The sequence below is a fragment of the Neolamprologus brichardi genome, chromosome 9 (assembly GCF_056152115.1).
Source record: "Neolamprologus brichardi isolate AB-2024 chromosome 9, ASM5615211v1, whole genome shotgun sequence".
Taxonomy (NCBI): domain Eukaryota; kingdom Metazoa; phylum Chordata; class Actinopteri; order Cichliformes; family Cichlidae; genus Neolamprologus; species Neolamprologus brichardi.
The window spans coordinates 37,041,417-37,062,436 of NC_142112.1; the positions used below are offsets into that span (position 1 = coordinate 37,041,417).

At 40.1% G+C, this 21,020-nt stretch overlaps 1 protein-coding gene across 3 annotated transcripts; it reads right to left on the reverse strand.

The window, feature by feature from the left end:
* Positions 1-1,767: 1,767 nt before the first annotated feature.
* On the reverse strand, positions 1,768-20,246 carry LOC102798894 (uncharacterized). Of its 3 annotated transcripts, XM_087846518.1 has the most exons (5): positions 19,981-20,246; positions 15,825-16,589; positions 14,553-15,020; positions 4,165-4,953; positions 1,768-2,616 (listed from the first exon to the last, which is right to left on the reverse strand). In XM_087846518.1, the coding sequence occupies exons 1-5, from the start codon at positions 19,996-19,998 to the stop codon at positions 1,951-1,953; spliced, it is 2,706 nt and encodes a 901-aa protein (XP_087702644.1). In that variant the 5' UTR covers positions 19,999-20,246; the 3' UTR covers positions 1,768-1,950. The 3 variants fall into 3 exon arrangements, with proteins under 3 accessions (XP_087702644.1, XP_087702642.1, XP_087702643.1); XM_087846516.1 differs by lacking the exons at positions 14,553-15,020; positions 15,825-16,589; positions 19,981-20,246 and adding exons at positions 5,886-5,991; positions 8,893-9,140 and having other exon boundaries at positions 4,165-5,013; XM_087846517.1 differs by lacking the exons at positions 1,768-2,616; positions 14,553-15,020; positions 15,825-16,589; positions 19,981-20,246 and adding exons at positions 3,500-3,793; positions 5,886-5,991; positions 8,893-9,140 and having other exon boundaries at positions 4,165-5,013.
* Between the last annotated feature and the right edge of the window lie 774 nt (positions 20,247-21,020).

Consider the following 21,020-nt stretch of genomic DNA (forward strand, 5'->3'; position numbering starts at 1 on the left):
CGTGGAGATGTTTGGTTGGCACAATTTGGGTCCCTTAGTACCAACTGACATCATTTACAGACCACAGCCTACCTGAGTCTCAGTCCAATAGAGCACCTTTGGGATGTGGTGAAATAAGATTCACATCATGGACGTCCAGCTGAAAAATGTCAATATAGACCAACAACTTCTGAAGAGAGGCAGTGCCAACAAAGGAAACTCTGATAAACTGAGCAAATCAAACCACAACGTTAAAAGATCATTTTCCAAAATTTATCTTTTTTTATATCTCAAACAAAAGTCAGAATTTTTAGTACCTACAGTAACTTTGTTAAAATATAAAAGATTTTAAAGATCTTTTTTTTTTTTTTTTTTTTTTTTTTTAAATAAATTTCAGGTCAGAATTTTCAGTAAGCTGCAGGAACCCTGTTCAGTGTCAGAACAGCCAAGTCTCCTCTGATAAACCTCCATCTGTGTCACTGAGAACATTTGTCACATCAGTTTTTGGTTTGATATACAGGAAATGACATCATGGATCAAACTTTTTGTCATTAAACTATTTCTTTATTTAACATTTCAAATTTCGGTTTAACTGTTGACAAGGTTATTGTCGTTAACAAAATAACGAAAACTAGAAGTGAAAAAACATTTTCGTTAACGGAAATAAAAATAAAAACAAAAACAAAAAAAGGAAAACTAACTAAAACTATAATGAGTGTTCACAAAACTAACTAAAATTAACTGAATTTATAGCAAAAATGTGTTTAGTTTTCATTGATGTGTGCGTGTCATACAATAGTCAAGGGTGAAAATGAAGTTTAGTTTCCAGGTTTTTTTCTTGCTGTGTCTCATTATGCCAGCAGGTGGCAGTACGTTAGTCGAGTCGTCTGTGTCGCTGCTCCGTCCACGCGCAGAATCATGTCAGGAAAAGTCGGAAGAAAGCGCCAGAGTCCAATTTGGGATTACTTTGAATATGACTGTGTTTTGGATAAAGCAAGTGTCTTGTAGTGGAAACAGACAAATTATGAGGGACATTTCTAAAGGGAAAAAAATCCCACAAACCTTAAAGTGCACTTGAAAAGCTCACACAAGAAGGCTAACCTAGCTTAGCTTGAGAAGGTAAGGGAGCACACTCAACCCTCATCCCCAGAAAACAAAAGCTAACCCCAGGCAAGGCAGCGTGATGCATCCCGAGACAACAGGATGGGGATATCTACACAACTGTGTGAGTCAATTACCTTCAAAAAGTTTATCAATTCACTTGAACCAAAATTACGAACACCCGGTGCTGCGAGAGTTAATAGTCTCATTGGGGCCAAGATATACATTTTATAGTTGCCTGGTATCAATGGTTGTTCATCTGCCTTTATTTATTTATTTAAAGAACCCATAGGTGGGAATGTGAGTTGTCCGTCTCTGCGTGTTAGCCCTGCGACAGACAGGCGACCAGTCCAGGGTGCAGGGTATGGTAGGTGGAATAGCAACATGCCCAAGGATAAGCAGAATGACTGATATGATGAAACTGGGATTTTGTTACACTTAATTATTGCAAACACAACTAAAACTATAACTGAAACTAATCAAAACTAAACTGAAACTAAGGATTTTCAAAAAAATAAAAACTAAACTAAACTAGCAAACAATTGGTAAAAACTAATTAAAACTGATATAAAATTGAAAATCTGAAGTCAAAACTAAATAAAAATAAAAACTAATGAAAATTGTGAAACTATTAAAACCCTGACTGTTGAACACAAACACAAACAACACAAACAACCTGACAAAAAAAAAAAAAAAAAAAAAAAAAAAACTGCAGAACACATGGATCAAAATAATTTCAATAAAAACATAAGAGGAAACAGATTTTTTGATTCAACTGCTGGAACAAAGCTAACCACTGAACACCAACACTACAGTAGAACAGTTTAGAAAGCTTAAAATGTAACAAGAGGCACATTCATAGCTGCCTCATCAGATCTTTATAGGAGATTCACTCTGAACTCTGTGGAGCCTGATCTCAAGGGTTTTAAGTCTGACCCTGAAACCAGACGAGGATCTTTCTGTCTCTGCAGTTTCACAGAGATGGGAGTGATCACGCTGATGTTTGCATAGAGCAGACAATGAGGTGAATATTTTGACACATTGGTAACAGTGAAAGAGCTTATTAGTAACATGGGATCGTTTGTGTTTGGAGTATGAAGTGAAATTCCTGAAGCTCTTGTCACACTGATCACAGCTGTAGTTTCCTTCCATGTGTGTACGTTCATGGCAGTTACGACTACCTGAATGTGAGAAGCTTTTGTCACAGTGTCTGCACTTGTATGGTTTCTCTCCTGTGTGGACACATTTGTGTCTTTTAAACTGACCTGCAGTGGTGAAGGATGACCCACACTGATCACAGAGATGCTTTTTGACCCCACTGTGAAAGAGTTCATGTTGTTTTAAGTCACGTTTTGTGGGGAAGCCTTTCCCACATTCTTTGCAGTAGTTCATTTTGTCTCCAGTGTGTCTACGTTGATGTCTTTTTAGGGTGATTTGATGTCTGAAACTTTTCCCACAAAGGTCACAGCGAAAGTCTTTCCCACCACCACAGTGATGACAGGGTTGAGAACTGGATCCATCTGTGTCGCTCTGCTTCTAAACAAAGACACAAAGACAGTGCAAGTCAGTCCTTCAACATTTTCATCCTGAACGTCGCCTGAAATAAAGAGAATCTCTGCAGACGTCCCATTACATTTTACTCCTTCAGTTAACAGTTTACTGGGCTATACAAACACACACTGTGGTACCACACCCTTGTGAGCATCAGTTGAACAGTATTGTATCTAAGCAGATTCTTACTCTCGGTGGCATTACCATGGCCTCCAGTAACACTGTGAGGAACTTTGGACTCATTTTGGACCAGGACAAATTCTGTCGCCTCTTTGGTGACATCTGCTGTTCAAAATATGTAGAGCAGCTTGAATCTACAAATTATGAAGTGCTTCCTTGTAATTACCCACGCTACAGAGCTCAGTCCCGTCGACTGAGTTTTATAGAGTGGGTAATTATAAGGAAACACTTCAGTAACCTCGAGTAACGCTGTGAACGAACCTTGGAGTGATTTGGACCAGGATATGTCCTTCAATGCACATTAAACAATTCATTATTATCAGGAAGTCCTAAAAACTCGCTGAAAAGCCTTCAGCTAATCTGAAATGCTGCAGCAAGAGTCCTGACAGGGACTAGAAAGAGAGAGCAGATTTCTCCTATATTGGCTTCCCTTCATTGGCTTCCTGTTAAATCCAGAATTGGAATTCAAAATCCCGGTCTTGAATAATCAGGCCCAATCTTATTTTAAGGACCTCGTAGTACCATATCACCCTATTAGAGCACCGCAGCCTTACTTGTTGTTCCTAGAGTATTTAAAAGTAGAATGGGAGGCAGAGCCTTCAGTTTTCAGGCCCCTCTTCTGTGTAACCAGCTTCCAGTTTGGATTCAGGAGACAGACACTATCTCTACTTTTAAGATTAGGCTTAAAACTTTCCTTTTTGCTAAAGCATATAGTTAGGGCTGGACCAGGTGACCCTGAATCCTCCCTTAGTTATGCTGCAATAGATGTAGGCTGCCGGGGGATTCCCATGATGCATTGAGTTTTTCCTTTCCAGTCACCTTTCTCACTCACTATGTGTTAACAGACCTCTCTGTATTGAATCATATCTGTCATTAATCTCTGTCTCTCTTCCACAGCATGTCTTTATCCTTCTCTAACACCAACTGGTCGCAGCAGATGGCTCCGCCCCTCCCTGAGCCTGGTTCTGCCGGAGGTTTCTTCCTGTTAAAAGCAGTGGTGGGCAAGTTACTTTGAAAAAGTAATTAATTATAGTTACTAGTTACTTATTCAAAATGTAACTGAGTTAGTAACTGAGTTACAATATTCTAAAAGTAATTAACTACTTGAAAAGTAACTATTGTGTTACTTTAAAAAAACGTTTAACCCTCTGGGGTCCAGGGTATAATTGGCCATTTGTAACTACATTTGATTTTCCCACCACATTTCACCTTTAAAAACTACACAACACCGTCTCTCCATTCTGTAGAACTCTGCTTATTAAATTGTGATAGCAACATGCTAACACAATTTAATAAGCAGAGTTGTTCCAAACAGTCAGGCTAAAATGACAAGATAAAAATATAAATACATACCTCACAGTAACTGCACTTGGAGAGTCTCTTTCTGGTGTGGATCTTTTGGTGTCGTCTCAGGTCATGTGGAGATTTAAAAGTCTTCTCACACAGGTCACATTTATAAGGTCTCTCCTCAGAGTGGGAAAACATGTGATGTCGCAGATCTACATCTCTAGCAAAGTGTTTACCACACTGACCACAGCTGTACACATCATGTCTGGTGTGAATGCGTAGGTGTGTATTTCGGCTGTCTATCCGGCTGAAAGATTTTCCACAAATGTCACAGCTGTATGCTTTAATTCCAGAGTGGGTAACTAGATGATTCTGTAAGATGCTACTTTGAGTAAAAGCTCTGCCACACTGATCACAGCTGTACGCTTTTACTCCACTGTGGATGAGTTGGTGTTTTTTTAAGCTTCCAGACCGGGTAAAAGACTTTCCACAGTCTCCACAGCTGAACGGTCTCTCTCCAGTGTGGATGAGTTGGTGTGTTTTTAAGCTTCCAGACTGGGTAAAAGACTTTCCACAGTCGTCACAGCTGAACGGTCTCTCTCCAGTGTGGATGAGTTGGTGTGTTTTTAAGCTTCCAGACTGGGTAAAAGACTTTCCACACTCATCACAGCTGTACGCTTTAACTCCACTTTGGACGAGTTGGTGGTTTTTTAGACCACCCTTCCAGGAAAAACTCTGTCCACACTTGTCACAGCTGAACGGTCTCTCTCCAGTGTGGATGACCTGATGGATTTGTAGTGAAGCCTTCCTAGTAAAATCTTTCCCACACTCATCACAGGTGTATTTCTTCTCTCCCTTTCTTCTGTGAGGTTTGTCGGCCTCCTGAGAGCGCTGACTTCTCGCTCTATGTTGGTCCTGAAGTGACAGAGATACAAACACAGGCAGTGAGTGAAATGTAGGGCTGGGCATCATCACTGATTTCGATTCGGGGAAATTTTGCCTCAGACAGTCAGAAATATTAGAATTCTGATCACTATGTACTTATCAGTACATATCCGTATTTTATATTTCTAAAATGAAAAAAACACAAAGAGCGGACTGGCGAACGCATCAGAATCAGTGAGATGTCGGCTTTCTCACAAGACGTCGAGTCCATGTCATGTACCTGCTCTCATTTACAGTTTTAGCTGTTTGGTGAAATTTTCTGAGGTTTAACCTGAGATTCTAGCATTTTGGGCAAATTTTATTTATATTTAAAAATCAATTCAGGATTTTAATGAATTGATATCATGATATCATGATATCATCCAAGCTACAATCAATTTTAATTGATAATCAAAACCCTCCCCCAGTGAAATGCAGTCGTGAAACAAACTTTCATTACTTGAAGCTTTTCAACACAGTCCTCTTTGGTGACATCTGCTGGTCAAAATATGAAGAGCAGCTTGAATCTACAAATTATAATGAAGCGCTTCATTATGTTTAGTATCATGTGACAGTTCTGTGTGATATCAGGCTACTGTTGTGTTGCTTTGCACATGTATTTTTTGTGTGATTAAAAAGGTTTTGAAATTTGATTAATAAATAATTTTGATAAATATCCTTATTTAAACATGTGCTGTGGTGTGGTTTCTCTTTGCTTGTGACTTCTTGATGTTTGTAAACATAATAGATATAAAATAAAAACATAATATATAATAAAATACAACACAGTCATATAACAGGTTGGGAGGATGAGAGTTTTAGACGTGACTGATTATTTGGTGAAACTGTGATATTTTCCTCACCTTCTGTGTTGAGCTCATTGTTTCCTCTGTAGTGACTCAGCTGAGTCCAGATGGCTGAAAATGTTCCTCTGCTGCTCCGTCAGACTCTTCTCCTCCTGCTGATCAGCTGGGACACAAAACAGATCTTTGTTAGGCTCCACACTGCACTGAAGAGTCAAAGTGTCTCATATGTTCATCTGACAACACAAAGTACAAATTTCACTCTGATTGCTTGTAGAAATCTTGTGAGACGTGTTGTGCTGCAAAGTGAGGAAACTCTCTCACTCACTTATACTTCAGGAGGAACTTTGTGACATTGGCTCTAATATTCTAAGCAGCCCTTTACTATGACAGGGCCAGAAAGTCCTATTTGAAGGTTTGGGAGAAGGACCATGTTAAAGGTGGATTGGGGTTTATACACTTTGTTATGATACAGGTAAGGCTGTAAGAGCCTGAGAAGGTGTCCTGAATGAACCTCTAAAACCAGTTTTCAGCTAACGACTCTGCTTCAGTCTGGAAAACAGCAACTACAAGTTTAAAGACTCCATCAACAATTCACACCCAGCAACAGCCTGAACAGCTCCTCCTGTGGTTTCCACAAACAGGGACAGACCTGTTACTCCCCCACGCCACACTTTTAACTCCTTCAGGCCCCCACTCCCACCACCTCCACTATGTAAACAGACTCTTTAACATACAGATCTCAACAAAGCAGCTGAACCAGACTCAGTGTCTCCATCATAAACCATACAGTGGATCACAATATGAAGCAGTTTAAGATGACTGTTGCTGTGAACTTTCACTATGGAAAAACTTGTCTATGCATTCATCTTCAGTAGGCTTGATTGCTATAAAAGCATTTTTACAGGTCTACCTAAAAGAATAATAATAATAATAATTAAAATAAATAATCAGAAAACTACAGCTCATTTTAAGACCATCAGAGGATAGACTTTAAAGTTCTTTTGCTGGTCTATAAAGCTCTCAATGGTTTAGCACCAAAATACATCAGTGACCTCCTGACCCAGTATGAATCTTCCAGATCTCTAAGGTCATCTGGATCCGGTCTTTTATCAGTTCCCAGAGTCAGAACTAGACATGGAGAAGCTGCATTCAGCTTTTATGCTCCTTATATCTGGAACAAACTCCCAGAAAGCCTCAGACCAGCTGAAACACTCAGTTTATTTAAATCCAGGTTGCAGACTCACCTGTTCTCAGCTGCATTTGAATAAAACACCAAATCTGCACTGTTTTACTTTTGAGCTTAAATTTAAAAACCTACATTTTAACTACTGATTTTATCTACGGTTCCCCCCCCCCCCTTTTTTTTTTTAAAATCATGCTTTTTATTTATTTCTTTGTTTTTTAATGTCTCTGAAAACCACTTTGAATGAACTTGCTGTTGAATTGTGCTATATAAATAAACTTGCCTTGCCTATAGAAAGAACACTGAACAGAACATCTGAATTCACTTGATGCTAAACATTCATGTCATAGACTAGTTTTTGTTAACATCTTCCTGTGCATCACTTTACAGCAGCCAGACTCATTAAAATGAGACTTTGTAGGAGTTCACTTCCTCTCATGTGTTCATCCACAGCAGCTGGACAATAAAGTTTATTGTGACCCTGATACTGCAGCAGATCGCTCTCATCCATTTCCTGTTATCACTTCAAATAGAAATGAGGCTGTAGAGCATAGGTGTCAAACTCTGGCCCGCGCGCCAAATTTGGCCCGCAAAGCCATAGGCTTTGGAGCGTGATGTCATGGGAGGGGGCGTGACCATGATTTTTGGTCGAGCCGCCATCTTAGTAGGCGAAACAAACGGCTACAGGAGTGAAAGCACACGGAAACATCAGCTATGGCTCACACTTGCTGTGTTGTCAGTTGCAATGTTAGATCCCAAGATCGGGAAGGGAATAACCTGGAAAATGGGCCCCTCCTGGAAGCAACGTGAGGGATCTCATGTATCTGATGTAACCAAACGAAGACATCAAGCTTGGATAGCAGCGGTGAGACGAGCTGATATCGGGTTCTCTGCCATCGTTTTTTGTTGGTGTGCTCTCGACATTTTCATTCCGGTAAGTTCTAAAGAAATTCATATTGCTTTTCGAGGCCCGAACACGGAGGAGCTTAGCGATTCTGATGTGTCGACTCCGCTCTGTGTTTACGTCTTTTTTGCGCCGATTCTGAACTGCAAGTTTTGTCTCTCTCCAACCAAGATTCCCCGAGCCAGCAGCAAAAGAAGCAGCAAACTGCGCTTCACATTTGATCAATGTCATCATGAACTCCCTCTGACTTTTGCTGTTTTGCTTCCACCACGATAAAAATCACACTTCCTGCACAGCTCTCTCTCTGATGAAGTCTCACATGTATCAGTACTGATAAATGATCAGAATTATAATATTTCTGACTGTCTGAGGCTAAATTGAATTGAATCAGGACTTTGAGAACCAGAATCGAATGGATTATAGAAATCAGTGATGATACCCAGCCCTACTGAGCAGCCTAGGCCTGAGAGAAGTGGATGTAGCTGTGAGTAATAAGAAAAGATGAAAAGAACTATTGATAACTTTTTTGTTAAGTTAAGGCCTGATCCTTCTGAAATTCATAGCCAGTGCTCTGACACGGAAAAAGCACAGTGTATCCAGGAAACACATTATATGCTGCAATAAATGCACTGCCCAAGTGTCCCCTCTCCCCACTGCCTTTCAGCAGCAGACAGCAGCAAACAGGTCGTCAGAGGAGCCGAAATGATGATTAAGTTTAACATTTTCTACAATATTGACAAAGCACTTTAAGCACAAGTTTGTTAGTTAATAATTTAGAAATGAATATTGTCTGTATGGACTCTCCCCCCCAAAGAAAGTGCACATGTAAAACTGCGGTGTTAAGCGATGCGGTTGAAAAATTTGAGTGTGCCTAACTTTTGTGCCGGTAAGCCTAAATTTTTAAAGTTAGGCGTACCGATGCACCCATGTCAGAAAGTTAGTCTAGAGCCCTGCAGTAAAGTTAGCTCGGTGCTTACCTTTAGATGAGCCCACAAACCGAGAGAAATTCCGTGATGAAGCTGTGGCTATGTCCACACGTACACGGGTATTTTGAAAACGGAGATTTTCCGTTTTCGTTGAAAAAAAAATCCTGTCCACACTTAAACGCAAAATTAAAGGAAAACGCTGCTAGGAACATGCCAAAGCAACAGGTGGCCATATATTCCTAACCGTGTAGAAATGTTGGCCAATCAGAGTTCTAGAAGCCTGGGTGGGAAAGAGTAACCAAACGCTCCGGTGCGTGTGTCAAAAAAAATTCAACACACTGCTTCAGAAGCACTGTGTCGAAGCTTGATTCGTTTGGCCAGAGTCACGTGATCAGTGACGTCCGAAGCTAAATTTAGAACGTGACTGCTTCGGAGTCTGATTCGATGGTTTATAAGGAAGTGAGTCATTCGCAGGATTTGTGGAATGTTTTGATGGTGACAGATAGCAAACCACTGATATTTCTACTGAGAGACATGGAGCCAGCGAGGAAGAGAGGAGGTTCTGTTGTGTGGGAGTATTTTGAGTAGATTTTGGTCATTCGGGTGGGTTTTCCAGCTTTGTGTTCTGGCTGTTTGCTTTTGTTTTGTGCGTGTTTATTTTATATGAAAACGGGAAAAACTCAAAATGTCAAAAATCTGTTTTTCATAATATAAATATCATCAAATATCTTTAGAAAAACTTCCATTTGACTCGTTACATTTAATGTTAAAATATATATTTTTTATTTTTCAATTAATCTTAAAATGTTAGTCTGCCAAATGTGCAGCAATTTAATGTATTTATTCTCTTTAGCTGATAGTTTGTGGGGCCCAGGTAGACTGTATAGCTGCATCTCTACCAGTTTCTCTGCACTCCAGCCTCCTCTGTTCCACGTGAAGGGATTTTCCTTAATGCAGGAGAAATTATCTCCACGAAAAGGAACAGGTTCGGCCATCGCACAGTGGAACAAATTCTCCTCTTAAATAAAAATGAAAAAGGGTTACCTTAAATGCATCATGTTTTTAATTTGCAAGTTCATAAGCATTTTCCATTTCACAATCAATTCTACCCCCAGGTCAGAAATATTTATAGGAAAATTTCCCCAATATAATATTATTGATAAATACACCCATCTTGTGATTAATTTCACAAGTGCATGGAGGCAGGACCTCACAGCAGAAGCATACTTCATAATGTGTTGTACATTATTATATGTATATTATATGTAACGTGGTGTTTTCCAATTACTGTATTTACCAACATCAAGAAGTGAAAAGCAAAGAAAGACCACACAATGGTGCATGTTTAAACAAGGAAAATTTGCTGGTCGAAATTATTTATTAAACAAATAAACCACATTTTTTAACCCCAAAAAATACACGTTCAAAGCAACACAACAGTGGCCCAATATCAGACAAAATTCCAATCATAATGAAGCAGTTGGTTTTATTTTGTAGATTCAAGCTGCTCTTCGTATTTTTGGCCACCAGATGTCACCAGAGAGGACTGTGTTGAAAAGCTTAGAGTAATGAACCGTTTTTCAATACAAGCTTCAGAAAGCTTCATTTGGCCATCACTAATAGTTTGTTTCGCTCCTCTGAGTTCACTACTTTACTCGCTGTGGATGAAAAATTGATATGATTATTAGTGTTAGTAGGACAGAGATTAAGATTAGAATACGGCATAAAATGAAGGAACGCTGGCAAAAGCAATGGGAGGAAGAGAGGAAAGGGTGATGGTTTTACAAAATCCAAAGGAAAGTGGGAGACAACTTCTCCATCATCAAAGTAGATGGAGCTTGGAAAGAAAGCGAATGGACTTCTTTAGGTTTCATGAAGATGTTTCATCTCTCACCCCACTGTTGGCAGTCACCCATCTCCAATGCAGTTTTGAGATGGGTGACTTTGAAAGCTCAGAGCAGGTGGCAGACCAGCATGCACAAGCGCAAACAATGTGCGGTAAATGCGGGAAGCTTGCACCAGCCTGTAGGCTGTACGGAAAGTCAAAGAGGGACATCATTCTTCTTCTGCTCTTCTGCGGCGGTTGCCAGCTTAAATTTTGGTGTTTTGTCACCACCTGCTTGGAAGGAGTGTCTTCACAGCTCACAGAGTATTTGAGCGCTCACAGTTTATTTTTCTTCATATCTATTCAAAAAAGGCTGAAAGTGGAGTCCTGGCACTGCAGAAATCCCCCTGCACGAAAATATTGAAACACACACTACACACTCTTTTACTTCTGTATTTTTAACTAGGGTTTCTCCTGCTTGTGCATCACCTTCCTCCCTCAAAATGCATCACTGCATTTAATCCTGCTTGTTCCGTCTTTAACTTTGAAACCACTTCCCTTTTATGTTCACAAGCCATATGATACATGGAAATCCAAACAGTTATTATGACTGACATGAGTTTTTAATAACTGCATATTGTATGCCAAAAACATTAAAGTAATCAGTTCATTAGTGATTCTATTATATATATACTGTAGGGTATTTACCTCATTATAAAAGCTTTGATGTTGTAATTAAAATTAAATTGAGCACTTGATAAGAACCATATTTGACATTTATAAGATACTGAGCAGTAAGTACCAGAGTCAAAACTGCATGTAAGCTAACTTCGTGTATATTTTATTATTTACAGGATCAATAAAAACCTTTTTTTGTATTTTTTTCTCCTCATGCAGCAAAACAAACTCAAATTTTAAAACAACAAAGACATTTATAGGACATTTCACATGAGTAAACTAGAACAGAAATGGCGCAGCACCAACTCCACTGACAAGAATCAGGAGGTTCTGACTGAATTCTGCTGCTTTTTATTGCACAGTTTAAGTAAAATCAGAAGACCTAATAAATAAATAAATAACAACAATTCAAGGGAAGTCTCTGCAAATGCTGGCTGCCAGCTTCAGACAGGTGTGTTTTTTCACCTCCATTATTCAATGGGAGACATGGATATTTCAAAATCTGTTAAGTTCTGACAGGCAGTTAGCAAACACATACAACTTCAGCTCATTACAAAGATAAAAGGTTCCACCTAGTGGAGAAAATACACATTGCTGTAACAATAAAGCTTTAGCACTTTTTCTAATTGTTACACTTCATATCCTTTATTACAAACAACTGTTTTTAGAATACTTACAGAATTAAGCACTGCTATATGAACATGTACATGCTGCTAAAAGGTTTTGTTAAAGCAACATTTAGACAAGCCGCAAGATAAGTGTTCATACACAGCTAGCAAAGCTTAACTGGTTGTGCTTTTGCCAAAACCAGAGACAACAAAAATGCATGCAGTCAATTAAATGCATGAAAGGAAATAAAAAGTATGTACTAGGTTAACCAACTACATCTGCTGAGGTTCTGGAATCTCAAAGGCTTTAAGCACAAATATTTAAAATTAGGTACACTAGAATAAAGTTTCTTGCAGGAAAAAAGTTTCTTGTTGTTAATTTTAAGTAATGTGTAAGTAAATTCAGAGAATGCATGAGTGACTTTAAGTATTGCATAATTTTAGGTATTTTATCGGGATGGAGACAAATTATACTCTGAGTAATTTTGATTTCTTGGTATGTAGCTTATAAATGTATAAGGTGACTATAAACATCTGATTATGTAAAACAAAGCCTCAGATTAGCATACAGTCTACGTATTCATTTCTTTGAAGCATCCAGTACAACACGGTGTAAATGCAGCTGTTATCAGAAAGTAACTAGTTTATGGGGTAAATTTTATTGTCTGTACTTGTCTGTACTCAAAGCAAACATCACATCTGTAGTCTTTTTATTTACTTGATAATCCTAACAGTCCCGGTACTTTTCTGATACTTAGTTTAATACTTTAAAAGTTTACCAATACTTGCTTGCACCAGACAGCACGTCTAAGGTCATAACTGATCTGATGGACTTTCTCGCAGTAACACTAAACAGGAGATTAAAGCTTACATCACAATAATACTTACATCTGCAGTTTGCATTATTATTATTCAGTTCATGTGCGGTTATAGTGTTAACGTCATTTTAACGAGATTAACGCTAACAGCACTATTTTTTTACATGATAAAAACTACCAAAGAACTTTCCACTCTGAGCACAACTTAAAGGTTTAATTCCAGCTTAAATAAGCTTATGCAAATTTAAGATGCTAATCTGACCAAAGGACTTGCAATATTGATGGCAGTTGAAAGGTTTCACTCCAGCGTGGATGATCTGATGTTCTCCTCACTCGGCACAGCTACATCTTTCACCACGGCTGTCTTCCTCTGCTAACGGCTGTCTTCCACCTGGATGACCTAATCATCCAGGTGGGTCTCTTTACATTGCTCTCACGTCCTTTTACGTCAACACCTTGCAGTCTAGTGGTCATAGCCACAGTGCCAACACTTCTTATTAGCCTGCACCCACGTGCACTTCTGACCTGTAGTCAGTTGACTGAAGTAGGTGCACTGAAACAGATAGTGCTCAGAGTTGGAGCGGTACGAACAATACACCTGTCACTCCTCTGACTTGCTGCTTGACGGTGAAGGGAACTCTGGTGCGGTGTCATGTTCTGGCGCATCAGAAACTGCTTGTCAAATAGAATTTACTACAGCACAGAGTAGGAGCGTCAAAGCCAGAATGTGGTGTGAAGAAAACGGGAGGCATAGATGCTCTGTATGTTTTGTTGTTCCCTGCATGTTTGATGAAAAAAGATGTCAAAGTAACTCCAACTCCATCTGATGTCCCTTGATTTCCTCACTGTTTACAATCCAGTACAGTACAGTGAGCTTAGTAGAAAAGTCTTACAGATCAATTTCTTGGATGGCATTTGTTTGGTGATGGTTAATCCTCTTGCACTCTGCTTTATAATCCAACTACAAATCCTTAGTATAATCCCATCTTCCAGGTGTGTCTGCTCCGCACAGAGTTCGGAGGAAGTACGATTGAATCGTCTCGAAACATTGATTATTGGACTATCTCCATGGATCCCTATCACTCACCCTCCCTCTATGAGCAAGTCTGAACATGCCAGTATACATGCTGTGAGACTTACACTTCCTTTTAGTATTCACCACATGTTGAATATTTAAAATCAATGCAGAATTAGTTCTCAGTCATACAATGTATCTATTACAACTTAACCCCATTTCTTCAAGTGGCTTTTCCTTCTGCAAGCCACCAATGCAAATAAGAATGTGTTCTTCAGTCTAATTAAATAATGGCTACATAGGCACGCTCACTGACTCACAAGAGGTATTTCTGCAACTTTATAACACAAGTACTACTACCACCAAATACTACTGTTTTGAAGGGAAGAGACTAAAATGTAACTGGGACATTTTGGAGCATGAAGAGCTTCTAGGAAAAATACTTGTTATATATATGCTGTATATGCAGATTCTTACATTTGAACTCTATTACTCACTGCAAACCCAGAAACACTACCTCATCAGATCTAACTGTGATATTAGCTGACACCCTTTACAGGAGATTTCATCTGAACTCTGTGGAGCCTGATCTCAAGGCTTTTAAGTCTGTCCCTGCAACCAGAAGAGGAGATTTTCATCTCTTCGGATTCACTGTGACCAAATGATGGGAGTGATTTCAGCCCTGTATGATCATGTTGATGTTTGCACAGAGCAGATAATGAAGTGAATGTTTTTGCACATTGGTCACACTGAAACTGTTTATTTACAGCGTGGGATCGTTTGTGTCTGGAGTATGAACTGAGATTCTTGAAGCTTTTGTCACACTGGTCACAGCTGTAGTTTCCTTCAGTGTGTGTACGTTCATGAAGTATACGGCTATTTGAATGAGAGAAGCTTTTGTCACAGTATGTGCACTTGTATGGTTTCTCTCCTGTGTGGACTCGTTTATGTGCTTTAAGCTGACCTGCAGTGGTGAAGGATGACCCACACTGGTCACAGACGTGCTTTTTAACCCCACTGTGAATGAGTTCATGGCGTTTTAATGCACTAGGTGTGGGGAAGCCTCTTCCACATTCTTTGCAGTAGTTCAACTTTTGTCCAGTATGTCCACGTTGATGTATTTTTAGATTTCTTTGATGATAGAAAGTTTTTCCACAAAGGTCACAGTGAAATACTTTCCCACCACCACAGTGATGACAGGGTTGAGAACTGGATCCATCTGTGTCGCTCTGCTTCTAAACAAAGACACAAAGACAGTGTAAGTCAGTCCTTCACCATTTTTATCCTGAACGTCACTTAAAAAAAAAAAAGAAAAAGAAAGAAAAAGAAAGAAAGAAAAGAGTACCTACATAATTTTTATGGTTTCAATTATAACATAGGTTATGTTACAGATCACTACCAAAACTGGAGACTCCTCAACTTCCTGGCACTGGTACCCTCATTCACTGGTGACGCCACCAGGGTCAACAGAACGACTGAACGTTCAAGCAAATTGCCCAATCCTATACCATGATAATAACAATGTAATAATACAGTGGTACCACAATAAGTAACAGTAATTCCACAATAATATCACTCTAATACTGACACAATTCTGCAGCAATACAGCAATAAGGCCACTGTAATGAAAAGTTTAAAGTAAATCTGAGTGCAAAAGTACATCTGACAAGAAGGATGGGAATATGGTACTGTTGGAATCCTACTACACACACAGACACATAAATTCCATCCATTGCATCCTTAAACAACAGTCTATATTACCGGCAACAAGTCAGACTCGCTCCCGGTGGGTGTTGGACTCACTGCCCTTTGTCACAAATTCTACCAGTAGTAATAGTAGACATAACGATGACCAGGACAACAAAATGCAATTTTTATTTTGATAATGTAAGCAAATTCACAACTGAAACTAAATTGGATGACTCAACCAGTGTCCCATTTAAATGCAGTAGAATTGCTAACATGCAAACACAATGTAATGAGCAGAGTTGTTCCAAACAGTCAGGCTAAAATGACAAGATACAAATAAAAATACATACCTCACAGTAACTGCACTTGTAGAGTCTCTTTCTGGTGTGGATCTGTTGGTGTTCTTTCAGGGAATGTGGATATTTAAAAGCCTTCTCACACAGGTCACATTTATAGGATCTCTCTTCGGTGTGGGTAATTTTGTGGATTTGTAAGTGTGCATATGTTGTAAACCATTTGTCACACTGATCACAGCAGTACACATCCTCTCCAGTGTGAATGCGTTGGTGTTTATTTCGGCGTCCAAGGTTGTTAAAGGTTTTCCCACAAAAGTCACAGCTGTACGCCTTAATTCCAGAGTGGGAAACTTGATGAGTCTGTAAGGCATCATTGCGAGTATAAGATTTACCGCACTGATCACACTTGTAAGCCTTAACTCCACTGTGGATGAGTTGGTGATTTTTTAGCCCACTCTTCTGTCTAAAATGTTTTCCACACAAGTCACAGCTGAATGGTTTCTCTCCAGTGTGGATGAGCGTATGACTATTTAGGTTATTCTTTAGAGTAAAACACTTTCCACACAGGTTACACTTGAATGGTTTAACTCCACTGTGAATGCGTTTGTGTGTCTTTAAGGTATTCCTCAAACTAAAAGATTTTCCACACAAGTCACAGCTGAACGGTTTCTCTCCTGTGTGGATCACTTGATGTCTTCTTAGGTTAGACTTTACAGTAAAATCCTTCCCACACTCCTCACAGCTGTATGTTTTCTCTCTCTTTCTTCTGTGAGGTTTGTCGGCCTCCTGAGAGCGCTGACTTCTCTGTCCATGTTGGTCCTGCAGTGACAGAGATACAAACAGATGCAGTGAGTGAAATGCAGTCGTGGAACAAACTGAAACTTCAAACTCCTTCAAACTAGTTTTAAACCTGAAGGTTGAAACAAAATCAAGGCTGTCAAAAACAATGTTTACAGTAAGGCGAGGTTCAGTACAGATGAGAATTCAAGCAGAAATTCTGTGAACTATTTGAATATCTTTCAGAGATCGTCCTGGTTATATATCAAATCAAATCAAATCACTTTTATTGTCACATCACATGTGCAGGTACACTGGTACAGGACATGTGAGTGAAATTCTTGTGTGCGAGCTTCACAAGCAACAGAGGTGTGCAAAGTACAATAACATAAGAACAAGCATAATATAAGAATGGCTAAATCTGAGAATTATATGAATAAATATATGTACAATATATGAGTGTATGCATATTACTGAATGTGTATACTAAATATGTATGTCTACGTGTGTGTATATGTGTCTGTGTGTATACATATTTAGTAAAACAATAAAATAAATATATAAAATATACAGAGGTTGGTAGTTGGATATTGTGTAAAACAAGTGGCATTAATGTACAGTATGTAGTGCATAATGTTGAAGTTCCAGTAGTAAGGGTGAGGTGTCTATGAAGTGTTCAGCAGTCTGATGGCCTGGTGGAAAAAGCTGTCTCTCAGTCTGCTGGTTCGGGACCGGATGCTGCAGAACCTCCTTCCTGATGGAAGTAGTCTGAACAGTTCATGGCTGGGGTGACTGGAGTCCTTGATGATGCTCCCCGCTTTCCTCAGGCACCGCTTCCTGCAGATGTCCTGGAGGGAGGGAAGCTCACGTCCAATTATCCGTTCAGAGCACCGCACTACTCTCTGGAGAGCTTTGTGGTTGTAGGCGGTGCTGTTGTCATACCAGGTGATGATGCATCCAGTGAGGATGCTCTCAATGGCACAGTGATAGAAGGTCCTGAGGATGCGGGGGCTCATGCCAAATCTTTTCAGTCTCCTGAGAAAGAAGAGGCGCTGCTGCGCCTTCTTCACTGTTTTGTTTGTGTGTCCTGACCACGTAAGATCCTCAGCCAGATGTACACCAAGGAAGCGGAAGCTGCTCACTCTCTCCACAGCAGCGCCGTTGATGGTGTACTTCTCTGCACCTCCGGAAGTCCACTATCAACTCCTTTGTCTTTGCGACGTTGAGGGTGAGATGGTTGTCTTGACACCAGTGGGTCAGGGCGCTGACCTCCTCCCTGTAAGCCGTCTCATCACCGTTGGTGATAAGACCCACCACTGTAGTGTCGTCCGCAAACTTCACAATGATGTTGGAGTTGTTAGTGGCCGTGCAGTCGTAGGTGTAGAGTGAGTACAGGAGAGGGCTCAGTACACACCCCTGTGGAGCGCCAGTGTTCAGTGTGATGGGGGATGAGGTTATGCTGCCCAGTCTGACCACTTGGCGTCTGTCAGACAGGAAGTTAAGGATCCAGCTGCAGAGGGAGCTGCTCAGTCCTAGATCCTGCAGTTTCCTGTCCAGCTTCGAGGGAACGATGGTATATCAGGATTGTGAAGTATTAGATGAGCCCAGTGAAATATAGAGCATTCCCAGCGTATTTTAATTTAACAAAACACCAGCACTTGGTGTCCCTGTATCAGTTTACTCACGCAGATTTGACTGCAGGTGCCATGTAGCTACAGCAACAACTGTGACTGGCCTCTCTAGTACAGTTAATTCACGGTCTCAATATAAGAAATGTTAATCTCGGCATCAATAAAAGGACACATTCATTGAGAAAAGTACTGAACACACGGGAATGTCCAAAGAAGACAAATATCGTTTCTCCTAAAAAAAAAAATGGCCACAACAAACAGGATACAGGAGGGGGATAAAACACCAGGACACCCACAAACATAAATGCTGGCAACGACGTAGACTGCTTATGTAGAGCTTATAATTTAACATACGAAGATTGACCACATAAGTCTAAGTCAGCCAACACTCTGTCATGTTGGAAATAACTCTTTATTTTTCAGTATTTTCCATATTTTATAATTACAATAAATAATCATAACAAGAGAACAACATCAACTGAGTCCTTCCTGTGACTCAGAGGAAGTTCAGCTTCACCATTTACTTTACTTTGTTATTGAGCTGCTGATTGTTCGTCTATACTAAAAAAATATTTAGAGATCATCTCACTTCCAAACATCACTGATGCTCTGTTATAAATTCATTTGTTAGAAAAAGGTTTGTCTTTCAAAATATGTTAATTTATACCGAATTTAGCACAATGACTTGTTTACCATGTAGAATAGTCTAAAGCAGCGGTCCCCAACCCCCGGGCCGCGAGAGTTGAGGCTCAGGTGTGAAATGTATAGTTTTCAGGGTTTTTAGCAGTTTTCAGCGTTATTTTGTTATCGTTTTTATCGTTAACTCTGTTTTCCTTGGTCTTTTCACGTGTGTTATGAATAAATCTTCTTTTTTTCTGTACCGCTACTAGTTTTATTTTGTTGTATTTATCCGCGACACCTTAAAGGCCGGTCCGGAAAAAAATTGTCGGGCATAAACCGGTCCGTGGCGCAAAAAAGGTTGGGGACCACTGGTCTAAAGGTTTTTGTTTGTTTCTGTTTGTGCATCATAGGTTTTAAATAAGCAGATAGTGACAAACATGCATGCTGCGCCCAAACTTTAAAGAGCCACTTTACATCATTTCTGCCAATAAACAACAAAGCAGTCTCTCCATGGTATTTCTCATTCAACGGACAGAGAGCACAAAGACGACTGCCGCCAGCTGCAGTGAGTCTGTTGACCCACAGAAAAGTGAGATACTTTCCATGTGAAGGGGCGTGGCCTGCAGTGCCGTGCAGGTGCGTCTGCCTTCCCTACACGGCATCCGTAATCACGCCCGCCGACTTAAATATTGTACTGTGGGCCTGTGGTTGTGGTAATGTTGAGCTGGCAGCGGAAGAGCTGCAGCTCTGTGTGCATTGTGAACATCAACCATGTGTGTGCTAATAAAGAATGCTGCAAAGCACGGCAGACCCAGGACTGGGCCAGCAGAGGGAGGGGCCGATGCAAATGGTGGCCGACCTGGTGTCACCAGTGTGACTTCAACATGATCTCCTTTTATCTAAATTACATATGAGCAGAAATGCAGGACAAGAGAGCCATACTTAAAAAATGCTTTAAAAATTATTGTTTAATTGATTGATGTTTTTGTTCCCGTGTATTATCAAAGTCTGATCGTTTTTCTTGTTTTAATTTCAGAGATTCTCTATGTGTGAATATACTGAGGTTGAGAAAGAATAACAACACTAAGCCTGATGTTACCTGAGACCGTAATAAAACCAACAGCAGCCAATAAAGTGCACATAGTTATATCACTATAGCTTAGCAGTGATATTGTGCTGACCTTTTGTGTTGAGCTCATTGTTTCCTCTGTAGTGGCTGACCTGAGTACAGGTGGGTGAAAATGTTCCTCTGCTGCTCCGTCAGACTCTTCTCCTCCTGCTGAACAGCTGGGACACAAAACAGATCTTTGTTAGGCAACCATTTTGATCCTTGAAAAAAAAAAGAACCTACACAAATTAACATTAAGAAGATTAATAATAATGGATTGCATTTATATAGCGCTTTTCAAGGCACCCAAAGCGCTTTACAATTCCACTATTCATTCACTCTCACATTCACACACTGGTGGAAGCAAGCAGGTTGTAGCTACAGCTGCCCTGGGGCAGACTGACAGAAGCGAGGCTGCCATATCGCGCCATCGGCCCCTCTGGCCAACACCAGTAGGCGGTAGGGTAAAGTGTCTTGCCCAAGGACACAACGACCAGGACAGAGAGCCCGGGGATCGAACCAGCGACCTTCCTATTACAGATGCTTCCCAACCCCCTGAGCCACGGTCGCCCAAAGATTGACTTGTTCCAGCAGCTGCAGGATGGTTTCTGCAGGCCGAAGAACAGCAGTCACTGCAGGAATAAACATCTGCACATTGATTGTCTATTAGAGGAACAAAGTGAATGCAGACACACACAGACTCTCTCCAAACCCGCAGAATAAAAGCTGTCCAGCTCTGTGTGTCCATCAAAATGTTTTTTTACAAATCCTGCTGGAATCAATGTTGTTACAGCTGCAGTCAAAGCAAGATGGAAATATTTGAGAAGGAAATGTTTAATCCAATCAAACCAAAAGTCTTAACAGGCATACACAGAATAACTGCAGTTTGGTTCCCCATTATAGCTTCAGAATTGACGTTTGTGACAGCTGGTGCACAAACAAGGTGATCAGTTTATCCCTACCAAGTCAAAACAAACTATTCTAAAATAATTAAAGAGTGAGGAAGTCAAAGTTATTAAGAGAAAATCAATTTCTCTTCCCCTTCCTCTTTAAGTAAAAGAAGAAAACTTCAAAAGTCATATATGAGATCTGCCCAACTGATCACACAACTGA